Consider the following 14875-nt stretch of genomic DNA (forward strand, 5'->3'; position numbering starts at 1 on the left):
TCTTTATTTAAAATTGACAAAGTAAGGATAAGTGTGTGTTTGTTTGAGATAATGAACTTATAATTCAAAATACCCTTATGTAATGAAAATGTTAAAAAGAAATCAATTTATCAAATGGATAATATATTTAAAAAATATTGTTTTGCATTGTCAAAAGGCTTAGTTATTTATTAAAAAATTGTAGGTGTTTCCTAGATTTTATTTAAGGAAGTTTCTAGTAATCTCACTAAGTCTGATAAATAAAATATATGAAAAATCTCACTAAGCGTTGGTAATTATGGATGTTATGATATATTCCGTTATTTTTTCCAAATAATGAGAGCAGTTAAAATCTTATTAGAAATTGATTCGAGTAGTACTAGTAGGAGTAAAATTAGGAAGATAATGGATTCCACCTCAACCGTCGGTGGCGCACTCAAATTGTCGTCTGCAAAAGGTCAAAATAATTCGTAGTCAAATAGGAACAGACCGATGCGAGGTAGGAAAGATTTGCACACGTGTCCAAGCTGTATGGTTTGCGTGGCCCCCACTGCACACACCACTCTCCCCTCTCCTCTTTGTTTTTGGTTTACAACTCTCCTCGTTCCGTGAGAAACAAAACAACAACAGGTTTCTTTGCGTTCGCTTTAAAATCCAGAGACGATACAAACCACATACCACACTCTCTTCTTTCTTCTCCTCCACTGTTTCTAGGGTTTCGACCAGACGTTTCATCGCTGCGGTTTTTCTTGTTTTCTTCGTTTTCAGTCTCCCGAATCTCCACCACGACGGGGACAATGGAGAAGATAGAGTCGGATTTGAAAGAGTCTGAGTTCAAGCAGAGGAGCCTGGCCAAGGCGTACGATATTATACATGCGCAAGCTAATTCGTTCCTCATTTTTACTCTGCAGTGGAAGGACCTCGACGACCACTTTGAGTCGACTCGGAACTCGCTAGAGACCCGGTTCCGAGAACTCGAGGCCCGCGAGGAGGATATCGGAGTCCGGGAGACGAAGTTGGAAGCCAAAGAGTGGAACTTTCGCTCGGAGAAGGAAGCGAAAGCCTGCGAGGTGCGCGGCCTTGATAGATTGATCGATCAGAAATTGAAAGAGGTAACTGACTGTAAGAACCACTTGCATTCACTTTTGTCATTGATTCAAGAACACAGCGATGAGGTCATTGTTCAAGAGAAGCGGTTGATGGAAGTTGAGAAGTTTGTTAGAGAGAAGGAGATGGAGTTTGATTCGATTGACCGGCGTGTTAAAGAGAGGACAAAAAAATTGAATTGGGTTGAGAAAATTGTGGAAGAGAAGGAGATGGAGTTTGATTCGATTGACCAGCGTGTTAAAGAGGGGACCGAAAATTTGAATTGGGTCGAGAAAATTCTGGAAGAGAAGTCGAAATTAGCCGAGTCTAAGGAGGAGGAAGTGAAACGGTTTCAAGAAGCGTTGAACAAGTACGTTGAGGACATAGAGTTGAAGAAGAGGCAATTGAATGAGATTCTTGGGTCAATTGAGAAGCACAAGAAAGAGTTTGATTTGAAAGAAGAGCTTGTTGAAGCAACGAAAAGATCGATTGAGGAATGCGACAAGGAGTTGATATTAAAAGAGGAGAAACTTAGGTTGATTGAAAAATCGTTAGTGGAGTGCTCTAATACACTCGAATCGAGAGAGAAAAATATTAGGGAAATAGATTTGAAAGAGAGAGATTTTGGTATGATTAAGAATTCAATGGAGGAGTGGTCTTGTAAACTTGATTTCAGAGCGAGGGAACTTGAATTGATGGACAAGAGGGTAAGTGAACGCCTCAATGAGGTTAAGTTGAAAGAAAAGAATTTGGATGAACTCCAAAAATCGATCAGAGATGGCGAGAAACATTTGGATAAAATGTCTAAGGGACTTCAAATGAAAGAGAGTCAACTTGAAGACCAGGTCAAAGAGCTTGCATTGAGGCAGACAGAAGTTGATTCGATCAAAAAATCCAATGAAGAACACACCCAAAACCTGAAATCAAAAGAGAGGCAACTTGAAGACCAGGCCAAAGAGCTTGAATTGAAGCAGAAAGAATTATTTTCGATAAAAAAATCCACTGAAGAACAGACCTTATCTTTGAAATTGAAAGAGAGGCAGCTTGAAGACCAGGCCAAAGAGCTTGACCTGAAGCAGAAAGAATTTATTTTGATAAAAAATTCCACTGAAGAACACAACAGAATCCTGAAAGCAAAAGAGAGGCAACTTGAAGACCAGGCCAAAGAACTTGAATTGAAGCAGAAAGAATTTGATTCGATCAGAAAATCCAGTGAAGAACTCATCCAAAACCTGAAATCCAAAGAGAGGCAACTTGAAGACCAGGCCAAAGAGCTTGAATTGAAGCAGAAAGAATTTGATTCCATTAAAAAATCCACTGAAGAACACACCCGAAACCTGAAATCGAAAGAAATGCAACTTGAGGACCAGGCCAAAGAGCTTGAATTGAAGCAGAAAGAATTTGATTCGATTAAAAAATCCACTGAAGAACACACCCGAAACCTGAAAGCTAAAGAGAGGCAACTTGAAGTCCAGGCCAAAGAGCTTGAATTGAAGCAGAAAGAATTTGATTCGATCAGAAAATCCTGTGAAGAACACATCCAAAACATGAAATCGAAGAAAAGGCAAATTGAAGACCAAGCCAAAGGGATTGAATTGAAGCAGAAAGAATTTGATTCGATTAAAAAATCCACTGAAGAACATACCCGAAACCTGAAAGCGAAAGAGAAAACTAATGCCCTTCATTCTCAAGTGAAGATTGAGCAACTGGAATATATCCCTTCCAACCAGGCCTTTGTTCCTTCTTCTGCAACTAATCAATCCAGCATCTATAGGGATGGTAGAGGCTTGCAGTTGTTCATGAATGAGCATTTGAAGAGAATTGATTTAGTGGGTAGTGAAATCTCAGCTGTTCTTGAGGCCTCGTTGGACCCAGCAAAATTGGTTTTGGATGCAATGCAAGGGTTTTACCCCTCAAATTCGACTGCAGACAACAGGGACTGTAATTTTGATTTGAGAGTTATTAGGAGGAGTTGTATTCTTTTGTTAGAGGCTTTAAAGAAAGTCTCACCACAAATTAATCCTCCGGTGAGAGAAGAAGCAATTAAGTTGGCGGGTGACTGGAAGGCTAAAATGACGGGGGCAACTGAGAATTGGTTGGAGATTTTGGGTTTTTTGAGGCTTGTTACTACGTATGAAATCACCTCTGAGTATGATGGGAAGGAGCTTCAAAGTCTTGTTGCTACAATTGCAGAGTATGAACAGGCAACTGAATTATCCCAGGCCCTTGGTAGCACAGAAAAGGGATCTGGTAAGTTCTTTTCATTTATTTGCTGTTTTTGTCACATTTAGATCTGAGTTTATAATTTGTATAGCACTGCCTACTTAATTTTGTTATCTGATGTACGGCTGAAGTCAATTAGGTTATATGTTATATTTCTGACCCTTGTCAACCCAACAAATAGAAGTCTATACCAGCAGCAAAATGCCCTCTGCATGTTGTGGGATGGGATAGGCCTGTGAATCATTGTCAATTTTTCACAGTGATGGCCCATAAATGTCACAAAGAACAGTTCTGAAATTCTGATTTCTTGCCTTACTTCTCTTTAGAGGGAAAAAGTTTTAATGATAATAATTCTTATTGTAGAGTAGCATTGGTTACAATTTCCCATTGGACATGCGTTTTACTCTTGTTTTTAGAGCAGTGTTGAAGAGTACTTGTTACTCTAAGAAGTTTCTGCAATCAATGATTTTTAAACATGTTTCAAAACCATTGTCCTTTTAGGCCTTGTTCTTTTATTTAGAAAGATGATATTGTACATTGCAAATAGTTTTACCCTCTTTATTTTTTTTTTATAAGAAATGCTTTGTCCTTTGTGCTGTCCTGAAAATCGTTAATGGTTTAAGTTGCACCTATTTTATGAATATGTTGTTCAAATCTTATAGCATCTTGACACCATTTCGTCCTAGCTCTTGTTATTGAAAATTTTGCTTGTACTTCTAAATTAGCCATTTGGGCAGTCTCTATCTCCTACTTGCCCATAATACCGTCTGATGCTCTCATATATTCAAAACAAGACTTTTCTTATTCGTTTCGGGGTTTTGCTTGGTAAGACTTGAACCTAATAGCTATCCCCATCCCCTCTCCACATAACACTCAAAAGCAATTTGCACATAATGCTATAAATATGTTTTAATATGTTAAGTTCAGAATTATTCACTCACTAACCTGTCTACTGCAATTGTATTTTTTGGCACAGCCAGCATCATTTGTTCCCCTGTCAAAACTGAGAAACCAGAATCTTCCCTGACCAAAAATGCAGCAGCTGTTTCTTCTCCGAATCTTCAACTAACTGCTACTACAGATGCAAGGAATTTGCAGGGGTTTGTACATGAGCTTGCAAGAGGGAATCATTTAATACAAAGTGAAACTTTGGCTGCTCTTCAGACGTCATTGGACCCAGCAAAATTTGTGTTGGATGTGATGCAAAATTCTTTTGCTCAATACTGGGGAAATGGGGATGTTCATTCTACGGAAACTGTCATGTTGAGTTACATCAACCTATTGGAACAGCTAATTTGTGTCTCACCGCATGTTGAACCTCATGTGAAGGACGATGCAAGAAAGCTAGCAATCCAGTGGAAAGCAAAAATGGGAGCTGATACTCAAAATTCATTGGAACATTTGGGTTTTTTGCAGTTTATTGCTACATATGGGTTGTTTTCTACCTTTACTAGATATGATATGGTATCGCTTCTTGGGAGGATTTCTCAGGATAAACAGACTCGAGAATTATGTCAGAAACTCAGTTTTGCAGATAAGATCCCTAGTAAGTTTCTTGAATATGAATTTTCATATTGTGTTCATTGTGCTGTTTGTGTTTGGCTTACCATCAATCTTGTTTATTCCTTGGTAGGCTCTTTAATTTCCTTTTGCAATTTACAGTGTTTTGGCTATAGGTGTTTGTAACTCTGAGTGTCCTATATCCCATTCTTGTGTCCCTTGTGCTAAAGTGATAATTATCTTTGGGTCGGTATTGACTGCTAATGGGTCGAATATTAGCAAATGGCTTGAAGATTTTTAATTTCGAAGATAAAATTCATGATATGAGGTTAGGAATTAGGAAAATGTACAATGAAGTTAAGATTCACTTAGAATATGTTATAAAACCCAACCAAATTAATCTGTAAATAATCCCTTGCATTGGGTTTTATAATATATTCTAAGTGAATGGTTTATCACTCTGTGGTTCAGAACCTCAGTATATTTATGCAGATTTGTAGCTATTGATTCGTTTTATATCCAGTTTGTTGTGAATGATTATCCTCTCGTACTACTAGAGTTGGTGAATTCACGTTCTTGCTCCACTGGTATTCTGTGTTTTCCTTGCATAAATATGATTGTGTTCTCTGTTCTTCTTTTTTCCATCCTAAATATTTTTTCTTCTTTTGTTAATGCATTTGCCAACATTACCCTCTTTTAAGTTTGGGCTATTGTATTCTCCTTTTGAAACTTCCGTGGAGTACTATGGGTAATCCTGCAATTTTGTTTTACATGCAGCCCATTTTATTCTGAATCTTATTGAAAGAAGGCAACTGATTGAGGCTGTTAGGTTGATTTGCACATTCAAGTTAATTGACACTTTCCCCCCTGTTCCAGTCTTAGAAAAGTTTGTGGAGAATACAAAGAACTGGAACAGGAGAATTTGCAAGAAAAAGAAATCACTAGATGAAAAGGTACCTTAGCTCTTCTCTGGTTGTCCAATATTTGGTTCCTGAATAGTTAAATATAGGAAAAATGTATGACTGTAAAAGCTTACATGCTATGTTTTTGTGCTCACAGGTTAAGGTTTTAGATAATGAAATTGCTGATTTAAGAGCTGTGATTCAGTGCATCAAAGATTGCAATCTCGATTCTGTATACCCAGCCGGGAAGATTGAATTACAAATAGCTATGGTTGAGAAAATAAAGGAGGATCAAAGACGTTCAGCGACATCTCTTGCCTGCAAAGTTGGGCGACAAGAGGAGAACAAATCTCTTGTCTGTGAAGTTGAACAACATGAACAGAGTAAATTTATTGCCATCAGGACTGAACAACAAGAGGCTAATAAGTTTGAACAACAAAAGCAGACAAATTGGAATAAACGCAGAGGGGCTCAACCACATCAACAACAACAGCATCCAAATAAATTCCAACGAACATGGGGATCGGCCGCTAGACCATATCAAATGCCAACTTCCAGTCCTGACTATCAGCATAGAAGTGTGCCATCTTGGCAGCATGAGAATTATAGACACCCTGGGCAGTTTGGTACGGCTGCGGCCAACGAATATGGAATTGGCGCTAATTGTGGACACCCTGGGCAGTTTGGTATGTATGCCAACGACTACGAAACTGGTGCAATGTCAAATTCTGGAATACATCGGCCGCATCACTTCACCCCCAGCCCTCCTCCACTTGGCCCTTATCAACCCTAGTATGAACTGCCACACATGTGTACATAGTAATTCCTGAAAGGTGGCTGCTCCCCAGTCTGCAGTGCTGCTGATCTTGGTTTACCATCCTCGTATAGTAATTTAATGAGTGGCCAAACTTTGGTAGGTTGCCAGCCTGCTTGCTTTTGTGAGTTGCACAACTTCCATTTCAGAGAAGCAACTGTTTTGACTGACTTCATTGTAGGGGACCCTTGACAACATAGGTGGAGCATTTGAAATATTTTGAGAACATGTTTACTGTTCATACAATGTTTTTTGGTCTTTTTGGTTCTAGGCTAGATGTTTATGTTGATTTATTACAGCTTAGTGATAATGTTAACGCAGTATCTGATTGCTGCACCCTAGTTACTTTCTTTAATATATTTGGTTCACCACCCTGATTTGCTTTGATGCCGAACCTAAACCTCTTTCGCAAGTGATGTAATTTCGTTTTTTTGTGTGTGGTCAAACTGGAATAACAATACCAGGGCAAAATGCCAAACAGCAACATTGCAACGTAGGCGTTTTCTAAGATCAAGAATGATGATGGGGTTTGGATTGAAAACCCAGAGGGAATTAGACAGACTGGAGGAACATTTCATAAATTTGTTAACAACTGGTGGTCATAGAGATTGGGGGGATTTACTTGATTGTGTTTCTCATTTTGTTAGTGACGAGATGAATGCAGCGCTGACTAGCCCAATCTTGGAGGTTGAGGTGAAAGATGTGTTGCGTAGATACAGCTGCACCAAAATGGATTAAGCTGCATCCTCAACTTGTGATACTCGCAAGTGCACGAACCGTTGGTAGTATAGCATATGTAAGTGCGAGGTCGATCCCACGAGGATTGGTGATTGAATGATCCCATTCATTTTCCCTACACAAAACAGAAATGAAAAAGAAAGGAAATACATACAACAAGAAAAAAGGAAATAACTCAAGCAAATAAGTTCCCAAGTTCAATTAGATTAATGGATTGATTCTAGCTAAAGTATGATTAAGCCATGGTGTGTGGTCATAACCTTGTGTTCCTAATTCCCTAATTTGATCATTTGTTGTCTAACCTAAAATTAAGCATTAGGAACCCTTTAAGCATAGAAGAACATTTTAAACAACCAAGTATGTATCTAATCCCTGTTGTCGAATGTCCATACATACTCTTCCTATTCATAGTTCAATTCGAATTAAAGCATGGTGTATACTCTTAATTCAAACCAAGATAGTTAACATGCAAGCCTAAATGGTGATCAATCATTCAAACTAGCATATTAACTTATAAGCATAATGAATAAGAACAAAAACCATAATTGAAACTTGGAAACTAATTCAACTTGAAAACTTAAGGAAAGAATTTACATTACAAAGAAAAATAAATTACAACTAAGAAGAAAAAGGAAAGCTAGAATTGAGAACTAGAAAGCAAAATTAAGAGAATTTGAGGGAGAGAAGGGAAGGGAGCTCTAGAGAAGTGTTTGAGAGCTCCCCCCCTTGGGGTGTGTTTACAAGCTTGGGAAACCTCACTATATATAGGCCTAAGGAAGCTGAAAATCTGAATTAAGTATGGCTAATGCATACAACACTTGTTTTATAAAATCTGAAATGGTTGATGCACTTCACTAATGCATACAACACTTGCATTATAAAATCTGAATTGGTTGATGCACTTCACCAATAAATCCCACCAGCAGCCCTAGCTCATCTTCATGTCACCATGACCAAGCTTCCAACCAGAAATAATAGCTCATCCTGAGGTCAGCATGACCAGCAACTTCAAGGGCTTACGAATTGGGCTTCCCTTAAGCAAATTAAGACTTTAAGCACTCAAACTTGAAGTTTAGAATGTCTTCTTTCCAGCCATATGTTATTTGGGCCAATCCAAGGTCGGAGGAAGAAGTTAAGGCCGAAACAAATTGCTAACTCATTTTCCGCGCTGATAAGATCCATCATGAGCATGGTTCTGTGTTTGCTAGGTAACGGACTCTATATTTATCCAATGGTGCTGAATTTTGGATATGTTATAGTACACACCCATTGGAACAACTTTCATGAAGAATGCGGCCTCATCCGAGCTGTGTAGGTTGCTGAAACAAATATTGCAATGTGACCTACGGAACTGGACTGGCAGGGGGCTGTAGCCAAAATGAGTTTATCTTTAAGCTCTTCTTCCCTTCATCCAAATTACGCCCTAACATGCATGGATTGCATCATTTACTATCCAAAGCTATCATTATTACCTAAAGCTCAATGAACTGAAAGATAAACACAAAAAGGATTAAAAGCACAAGTTTAACTCAAAAACATAACCAAATCATAAGCTAGAAGGGTACAAAATGATATACAATTATGAACCGATCAAGATGCGGTTTTCCAAATGGGGGAAATGAAAGCCCCGGAGCCCCGGGCCGGACGGGTTTCAAGGAATGTTCTATCAGGCGTATTGGGACACCATTCTTGCTGAGGTGCAAGGGACAGTGAAAGATTTTTTTGAAGGTATTCTCCCCAATTTCCCTCAACTCAACCAACTTAGTGCTGATTCTGAAAATCCCATGTCTTGAGATTGTTTCCCAATTTCATTCGATTGGGTTGTGTAATTATTCGTATAAAATTCTCTAAAACATTATGGCAAATAGGCTCAAACCTCACATGCCTAACCTCATTCATCACATCCAGAATGCCTTTGTCCCTGGGCGCCAAATTCAAGACAATATTATCCCTGGCTCATGAGGTATTCCATTACTTGAAGCTTAGGAAATCGAATAAGGTGTTTGAAATGGGAGTCAAAGTTGATATGAATAAATTGTACGACCGCATGGAGTGGGATTTCTTGGAGGCTGTGATGATTAGAATGGGGTTCACTGAGAGGTGGGTGGAGTTGATTATGAGCTGTATCAAAGCGGTGCATTTTTTTGTGATCCTTAATGGACAGCTAGGGGGAGGATTTAAACCCACTCGTGGATTGAGACAAGGAGACCCACTCTTCCTTTACTTGTTCTTATTGGTGAGCGAGGTTCTCTCCTTATTAGTGCTTAAGGCTTGCGAATCTGGTTTTTTGCAGAGCGTTAAATTAAGTCGGTCGAGACCTACTCTCTCCCATCTCATGTAAGCCGATAATACCTTAATTTTCCTAAGGGCCTCATAGTAGAATTGTACAAACATGGTGCAGCTTTTAAATGCCTATTGTAGAGCGTCTGGACAACAAATTAGTCTGGCCAAATCAACTATCTTCTTCAGCCCCAATACTCAATCAAATTTGGGCCAGCGTCTCTGCCATATTCCTGGGATACCACAGGTTGATGATCCTGGGAGGTATCTCGGTCTCCCTACTATTTGGGGCTATTCAAAGCTTGAGGCACTGATGTACATTAAGGAGAGAATTATGTCTAAAATCCAAGGTTGAAAACAACAACTTCTTTCGCATGTAGGTCATGAGGTTCTGATGAAAGCAGTGGTTCAAGCTGTTCCAGCTTATCCAATGCACATCTTTGTGTTCCCTTCCAAAATCTGTAAGGAAATTGATTCATTAATGTCAAATTTCTTGTGGGGCTAGAGGGGAAATGAGAAAAGGATACACTGGATCAATTGGAATTCTTTGGGTCTCTCAAAACAGGCTGGCGGTATGGGCTTTCATGACCTTCATGAATTTAATTTGGCGTTGATAACTAAGCAATGTTGGAGACTCATCACCGAACCTGACTCTCTTTCGGCAAAAACTTTGAAGGGTCTTTATTTCCCAAATGAAATTTTTCTTCAAGCCAGAAAGGGTAGTCGGGCTTCCTGGGCGTGGGCTAGTTTACTGCAGGGGAGGGATATTTAGTTGCAAGTCGCTTACTGGCAGGTTCTTGATGGCTCTCAGGTTAGGCTATGAGTTGATAATTGGATTCCAAGTTTTGAGGGTGGAAGGCTGCAACCTATGGCTAATGGTATGGTGGATTTAGAGCAAATAGTCAATTCCATTATTAATTTTGATATCCGTAATTGGGACCTCAACCCAATTCGGCACCTGATTGATGATAAAGTTGCTGAAGCCATTGCCAAGATTAAATTTGCAAGCCCGAGGAATAAAGATAGACTGGTGTGACCTTTCGAAAAGAATGGATGCTACTCTGTAAAATCTGGGTATCACTGGCTGCATAGCTCCTCAATTACTCGGCAGCAAAATAGACCCTCCTCCTCTCACGATGTTGATGCGGTTTGCTAGAAGTTTGTTTGGCAAATAAAAGCTCCCCCGAAAATTTGTAATTTTATTTGGAGAGCTTTCCGGAATGGAATTGCCACGAAGGAGAACTTATTTCTGCGAAAAATGGGCACCTCCCCTATTTGATCTATTTGCGGTGAATTTTCCGAATATGTTGAACACATGCTCTTACTCTGTCCTGGGGTTGAACCTGTGTGGTTTGGTGGCCAATTGAATATCAAGATAGACAAAGGAGCGATCACAAGTATGGATAGATGGTTGTTGTCAATCACAAATGAAGGGGTTCTAAGTGTGATCGATCGAGAATGGATGAGTACTATTATTGCCCACACATGCTGGCACATTTGGAAAGCCTGTTGCAAAGCTGTTATGGAGCATAAGGCCCCGCATCCCCTATCAGTTATAAGGGCAATCAAAACCACCCCAATGGTGGTCTCCTCCCCCAAGTAATATCATCAAAGTTAATGTAGACGTTCCATGGCAATCTACTGTTCAACAAGCAGGTGTGGGAATAGTCCTTCGCAGTGCTTTGGGGGATTTTGTGGCAGGTGAGGCTATTCCAATTATAGCTTATTCGCCCTTACTCTCTGAAGCTTTGGTTGTGTTGGAAAGGTGCAAATTCGCCAAGCAGCAGGATTGTGCTCACATTGTAATTGAATCAGACTCCAGGGAGATTATCAATGCTCTTCAAGGGTCCATTTTAAGAGGCAGGTGGCATGTGTATCCTATACTCACATTGATAAAAGAGATTCAGGCAGAATTTAGGGTGTAGTTGGTCTTGGGTTCCCAGAAACGCAAACTTGGCAGCAGACCACTTGGCCAGGATAGAATTGTCGAGGATGATCCCATCTTTTTGGGTCAATAGACCCCCATCCTTGCTGGTAGGCATTCTTAATAAGGATGGGTTACCTTGTCCACCCCATCATTAGTTTGGGACTAGTGTGGAATTTGACAATGCCACCACCAGTTGGTTAGGCCGTCTTCTACCTCTAATCTTTGTATTTGTATGCTTTGTTTTTCTGGTTGCGGCTGTCCATTAACTTTGGACTCTGGCTTTGTGATGTAATTTCGTTCATGCTATGTTTTCCAAAGTTTCAAGCATCGGACTATTTTCTTTTGCTACAGAGTTTGTTGTTATAAATTTAGATTTGGAAAATATTATTATTATTATTATAAGTATTTCTTAATTTGTATTTTAAGAGGTTGCTAATCCGACTAAATGTTAGCAAGTGGGCAAGTCTTGCAAGATTTGCAGTTTTTGGAAACTTCTAATTCCATGGGATGCAATTGCAACAGTCAAGGCGGATCTATAACTATAATATTAATGGGGCACTACACTTTCTAGTTTTTATTTTTACCCAAAAAAAATATTAATCTAACTAAATCTATATATATAAAGCAAAAGGTAGAGAATAGTAAAACATTTAAAATACTAAAAAATGTCATTAGTTAATGCAAACATTAAGAATTGAAATTATTAATTAATTGAGGATAATATGGTAAATTCACACTTTTTCATATTAAAAAAATAAAAATAAAAGAAAATTCAGATAATATATCCTATTTTTATGGAACACAACCACCCAATATCTTTTTTAATCCACGTTCAAATGTTTTTACTAACCTTCTTATGATGTTTGTCATACTCAACCTCTAATCGGTCCGTTGTCATCCCTATGTTTCACTTTTAAGTTTGATTTGTATGGTTATAATTTAAAAGAAAAAATAAGAGGCATTGACATAATAATTAAATTACTTTGATGATGTGTTTGCTAATCAGGAATTAAATTCTATCTATAGAGCCCACACAAAATTATTATTATTATTTTTTGAGAAAGATAATTCATTCATAGAACCAAAGATGTACAAAGAACGATATGATACAGTGACCTCGTTAAAACCTTCCTAGGACAACCTCATAAGACAAACCTCATGGGAGGAAAGAGTACCACACATGTCATTGACTAACAAGAGAGTCTGATTCATGTCACTTTAGACCATTATAATAAAAGAACAAATAAAAAATGAAACTAACACATAGACCTTCGATAAGAACCGCAACTATAGACCAACACAATAGACCCATATGAGAGGACCGTAAAACATCCCAACTGTCAAAAGAAGCTTTATATGAGCAAAATCATAGTCCTTTGACACCCACACAAACTGCAAGGCATATCATAGCAGAAACCAGGAGAGAACATGTGTGAGGAACATATAAACAACAGTAAAAGGACCCCTGAGAAGCACTCCATTTCAACTCAGAATCGGACAAAGAAAACCTCATATGACCAAGCATAGTTCTCTTATCGGCACAGAGTAGAGAAGAGCACCACATCCCAACAACTACCACCAGCATTGTTGTTGCCCCCGCCATTGAAACAGAGACAAAACATCAGCCACCAGGTATCATGAGTCTCCCAAGGAGAGACACAATTCAGTGTCACTACTGTCGCTGTCGTCGAGACAAAGACAACACCAGACACCTAGAACACTGCAAAAATAATCAAACAAAACAAACAAACAAACAAACATATCTAGATTATCTAGGGAGGGGAAGGGGAGGAGAAGAGGGGATAAGAGGAAGGGAAAATATGGGAGAAAAAGACAGGGAGATGAGGAGAGGAAGGGGAACATGAGCAGAGGGGAGGAAGGGTAGTGGCCACCTCCCCCCTTAGCTTCCTTATGGTTGGTTTTCGGCAAGGAGAAAAGGGGCTAGAGTGCGGCTAGGGTTTTTTTATATATGAAAGCGATGGCTTATTGCTTTGATCCACACAAAATTAGGAATTGAATTCCTGATTTTGAAGGAATTCAATTCTTGGGTAGGAGGTGGTATTCTAATTCCAGGAGAACTAACCTATTAGGAATTCATCTTTTTTACCTATTATATCCTCACACAATTTTCAAATTTTCAAATCTGCCATATACTTTAACCCAATAACGAAGACATTTTAGTAATTAGTATCACTCCTACCCCAATGCCATATGGTTTAGTAAACAACTTTAATAGGAATTTGGAATCTAACTCCCCCAATCCATATGGTTTAGTAAACAACTTCAACAGGAATCTGAAATCTAATTCTCATCAATCCAACTCCTCCTCAATTCAATTCCTCATAATCCAATTACGGATTTGGACACGTGATACCTTGCATGCTTGGGTGGTCCCTCCTTTTAGGGAGATAGAAATTATAGAGACTTGAGGAGGATATGTTGCGTAAATTTCAGCTGCACCAAAATGGATTCAGCTGCATCCTCAACTTGTGATACTCGCAAGTGCACGAGCCGTTTGGTAGTAGAACATATGTAAGTGCGAGGTCGATTCCACAGGGATTGGTGATTGAATGATCCAATTCAGTTTTCCTACACAAAACATAAATGAAAACAAAAGAACATAAAACAAGTAAGAAAGAAAATAACTAACTCAAGCAGATAAGTTCCCAAGTTCAATTTAGTTTAATGGATTGATTCTAGCTAAAGTATGATTAAGCCATGGTGTTTGGTCCTAACCTTGTATTCCTAATTTGATTAATTTGTTGTCTAACCTAAGCATTAGGAATCCATTAAGCATAGAAGAATGTTTTAAACAACCAAGTATGTATCTAATCCAGATTGTCGAATTCATACACACTCTTCCTATTCATAGTTCAATTCGAATTAAAGCATTGTGTCTACTCTTAATTCAAACCAAGATAGCTAACATGCAAGCCTTAATGGTGATCAATCATTCAAACTAGCATATTAACTTATAAGCATAATGAATAAGAACAAGAACCATAATTGAAACTTGGAAACTAATCAAACTTGAATACTTAAGAAAAGAATTTACATTACAAAGAAAAATAAATTACAACTAAGAGAACATTAAAGAAACTAGGAGAATTTGAGGAAGAAAGGAAGGTGTTTGAGAACTTGGAGGAGGGAGAAGAAAGTGTTTGAGAACTTTAGAGAATTTTGGAAGAACATGTGTTTGAGAGCTTTGAGGATTTTGGAAGAGAAGAGAGATGTGTTTGAGAACATGGAGAATTTGAAAGAGAATGAAGAAGTGTTTGGGAAGTTTGGAGAAGAGAAAGGAAACGTGTTTGAGAACATGGGGAATTTGGAAGAACATGTGTTTGAGAAACTTAGGAAAGGGAGAGAAAGGTGTTTGTGAAATGTTTGAGACATGGAGACTTTTGGAAGAGAAGGGAAATGTGTTTG

At 38.6% G+C, this 14875-nt stretch overlaps 1 protein-coding gene across 2 annotated transcripts; it reads left to right on the forward strand.

Annotated features, from left to right (window-relative positions):
* The first annotated feature begins 443 nt into the window (after positions 1-443).
* On the forward strand, positions 444-6904 carry LOC110759751 (uncharacterized). 2 transcript variants are annotated; one of them, XM_021961871.2, is made up of 4 exons: positions 444-3315; positions 4265-4834; positions 5665-5741; positions 5848-6904. In XM_021961871.2, the coding sequence occupies exons 1-4, from the start codon at positions 777-779 to the stop codon at positions 6481-6483; spliced, it is 3822 nt and encodes a 1273-aa protein (XP_021817563.2). In that variant the 5' UTR covers positions 444-776; the 3' UTR covers positions 6484-6904. The 2 variants fall into 2 exon arrangements, with proteins under 2 accessions (XP_021817563.2, XP_021817561.2); XM_021961869.2 differs by having other exon boundaries at positions 451-3315; positions 5566-5741.
* The last annotated feature ends 7971 nt before the right edge of the window (positions 6905-14875 follow it).

This window comes from Prunus avium, chromosome 6, assembly GCF_965620075.1.
Source record: "Prunus avium chromosome 6, drPruAviu1.hap1.1, whole genome shotgun sequence".
NCBI classification, from domain to species: Eukaryota; Viridiplantae; Streptophyta; class Magnoliopsida; order Rosales; family Rosaceae; genus Prunus; species Prunus avium.